A 2,645-nucleotide genomic window follows, 5' to 3' on the forward strand; every position below is an offset into this window, starting at 1 on the left:
AACTATATGTTACATACTCTGAAATCACTAAGTACAATGATATATATCCCAATCATCTAAGTCATGCAGGTCACCCAACATATATGTATTATCATCAGTCAGCCTTAGCAGGTATATGATTGCCACCAGTTGCTAGTTTGTAGAGATAAAACAGAGTCATGAGACCACTGCACGAAAAAAAAAAACAAAGGGAAATGTCTTTAACTCCGTATACAAAAACATGCATTGCTCTTGTTAAGAAATGCAATTCAAAGCACATCCCTCAGCAGTAGTTTAGAAATAACAAAACACCCAAACTTGCATATATGTTTACACATGCTTATATTAAATCAAGAGACCATTAAGACAAGTAAACAAACAACAATCTATTTAGTACAATAGTGTTTGATTCCAGAAATCGTATATGGAAAATGATTATTATAGATCTTCAAAACGGCAACAACATGCTAAAACAAATTTGAAAATAACTTGCACTAAACAAGGCCAGGATTCTTCGATTTTGTGCCGGATTGTAAAGTTTGGATTGTCCAGCTTTATAAACTCTGGTTAGGGCTATTAGGTGGAGTGCGTAGATAATTTCATTTGACCCAACAACACATTTAGAATAAGTTCCAATAGTATATTAGATTTTGAACCTAACTCAACCCATATACCAATTTGTAAGGTGCGATAATAGCCCAAACTCTATAAATTCTACAATAGCAAACTAAAACTTTTGTTTTATTCTAAAAACAAATGGAATGGTGAAACCTTCATTAGTTAGAAAAGAGTATCAAGAACAAATCTACATTCACCAATGCATTAACTCTTCATAAAATAAGTTCATGGATTTATAATCTACACAAGCCAACAACTCAACCAACAATTAAATCTTATAGTAAAACCATGTATAATCAGTCCATTTAATTACCTGAGTCCTGCTATAACACCAGCAGGCATAATCTTGGATGTTTGAATGTAACGCTGTCCCATGATCCAAGTTAGTACAGCTGCACTAACTGTTTTTCAACACACAAATTAGACACACAAAAAACATTGTAAAATAAACAGTAACTAAAAATGCAGCAAAACAAAGTTTTATACCGTCAACGAACAAATCACAAACAATCATTTGTATGAATTAAGAAATAGTTAAATTGCAAACCAACATTTTTAATGATCCAACAGTTATAATTAATGATAGAATAAAAATTATTTACAGCGATAGTATATGAGTTAAACTGCATTAATTAAAATCCAAGATTTCAGTCACATTCTAATTAATAAATAAAATCTACAAAGTACCAATCATAAAAAACAAAAAAACTAATCACAGCAAAACATTATCATCAAATCACGATCTACATAGCATATAATATAAGTTCCAGATTCATAATCAAGAACGAAAACAACACCAATTATCACGAAACAATAATTAACAAAAATAAAATGAAAAAGAAAAAATACATACGGATCTCGATAGCGAGTGCAAGGTAAGAATTCTTTCGCTTTCCGAAGGCAGTGAGACTGAGATAACCGGCGATGATGAGAAACAAACCGGAGCCGACGCCTCCGGCAAGAGAAGCGGTGCTTCCTTTTTGAATGAAACCGAACAGTCCTCCACCGATCAACACCAATCCGTACGGAATTGTTAAACAGAAATCGTGCATTTTTCTTTCGCTATTTTTTTCTCTTCTTCTTTCTACGTCTTATGAACTATGATTTTCTGTGAAGTTAATCCACGGAGAAGAAAATCTTAAATTCAAAGGCGCGTGGAATGCACTGGTCAACGTTATTAACTACTTACTTTCTTTTTCGTTTTGCCACTGGAATTCCATTTAACTACGAGATTGACCTTGTAAAAAGGAAACAACATTGTCACCTTAGTTCTACTTTTTATTATTTGCGCACTGATAAATATATTGAAATAAAAGGAAGAATAAAAACAACTTGGAAGATTTCGAAAAAATAAAATTGAGAGATGAGTTAATAATTGGATATAGTAAACAATAATGGTTTCATTAAATAATTCAACGGATAATAAAGGAAAAAGAGTGCATTAATAACAATAAGGGCAAAACACAATCCAAAACTGAAGCAATTACAAAACTCAAAGACCAAATATTTGAAAAAATTAGAAAGACTCTCAAACATGGAATATATATGAATATCAAGAAAACTATTCAATGAAATATTTATCAGAGGTGCTTTATAGGAACTAATAGAGATTTTGTAAAACAATTCGGATTTGATGATTTTTTTGGAATAAAAAACTTCTCACGCGGATATTCACTAAATAAATATTTAGTGGATTTTAAATATTTGTGGATATTAACGAATATTAATAAATATAATTTTTTTTCTTTTATCAACATAAAAAATATTAACACATATTTGTAAAGAAGTATATCAATTATATTAATTTGTTATTGATTATGAATATTATTACATATATGTCATTGTATTATTAACTAACAAATAGTTAAACTATTTGTATCTCTATGCAAGAGAATTCTATCATGTACTCCTACTTTAAATTTGGCATTTTTCTAACGGTGAAAATATAATTTTATCTTTTTAATTATTTATAAAATCTTCAACTTTTTTAACTTCTTATTTTTTTTATCTTCTCTTTTGAAATTTTAGAAAAATTACCTTAATCTTCG

General features: G+C 29.7%; 1 protein-coding gene across 1 annotated transcript; it reads right to left on the minus strand.

Annotated features, from left to right (window-relative positions):
* On the minus strand, nucleotides 1-1,730 carry LOC101492823 (protein FATTY ACID EXPORT 5). The gene is made up of 3 exons (XM_004491312.3): nucleotides 1,451-1,730; nucleotides 911-998; nucleotides 1-167 (listed from the first exon to the last, which is right to left on the minus strand). Exons 1-3 carry the CDS (start codon nucleotides 1,647-1,649, stop codon nucleotides 95-97), a joined length of 360 nt encoding a protein of 119 aa, XP_004491369.1. The 5' UTR covers nucleotides 1,650-1,730; the 3' UTR covers nucleotides 1-94.
* Between the last annotated feature and the right edge of the window lie 915 nt (nucleotides 1,731-2,645).

The sequence above is a fragment of the Cicer arietinum genome, chromosome 2 (genome assembly GCF_000331145.2).
Source record: "Cicer arietinum cultivar CDC Frontier isolate Library 1 chromosome 2, Cicar.CDCFrontier_v2.0, whole genome shotgun sequence".
Taxonomy (NCBI): domain Eukaryota; kingdom Viridiplantae; phylum Streptophyta; class Magnoliopsida; order Fabales; family Fabaceae; genus Cicer; species Cicer arietinum.

Excerpts from the sequence above, each read along its gene's own strand:
- LOC101492823 (XM_004491312.3), bottom strand. The coding sequence starts at position 1,649 with ATGCACGATTTCTGTTTAACAATTCCGTACGGATTGGTGTTGATCGGT. Across the intron at positions 999-1,450 it reads TGCACTCGCTATCGAGATCC|TTAGTGCAGCTGTACTAACT; the intron begins GTATGTATTTTT and ends GTTGAAAAACAG. Across the intron at positions 168-910 it reads GGTGTTATAGCAGGACTCAG|TGGTCTCATGACTCTGTTTT; the intron begins GTAATTAAATGG and ends TTTTTCGTGCAG.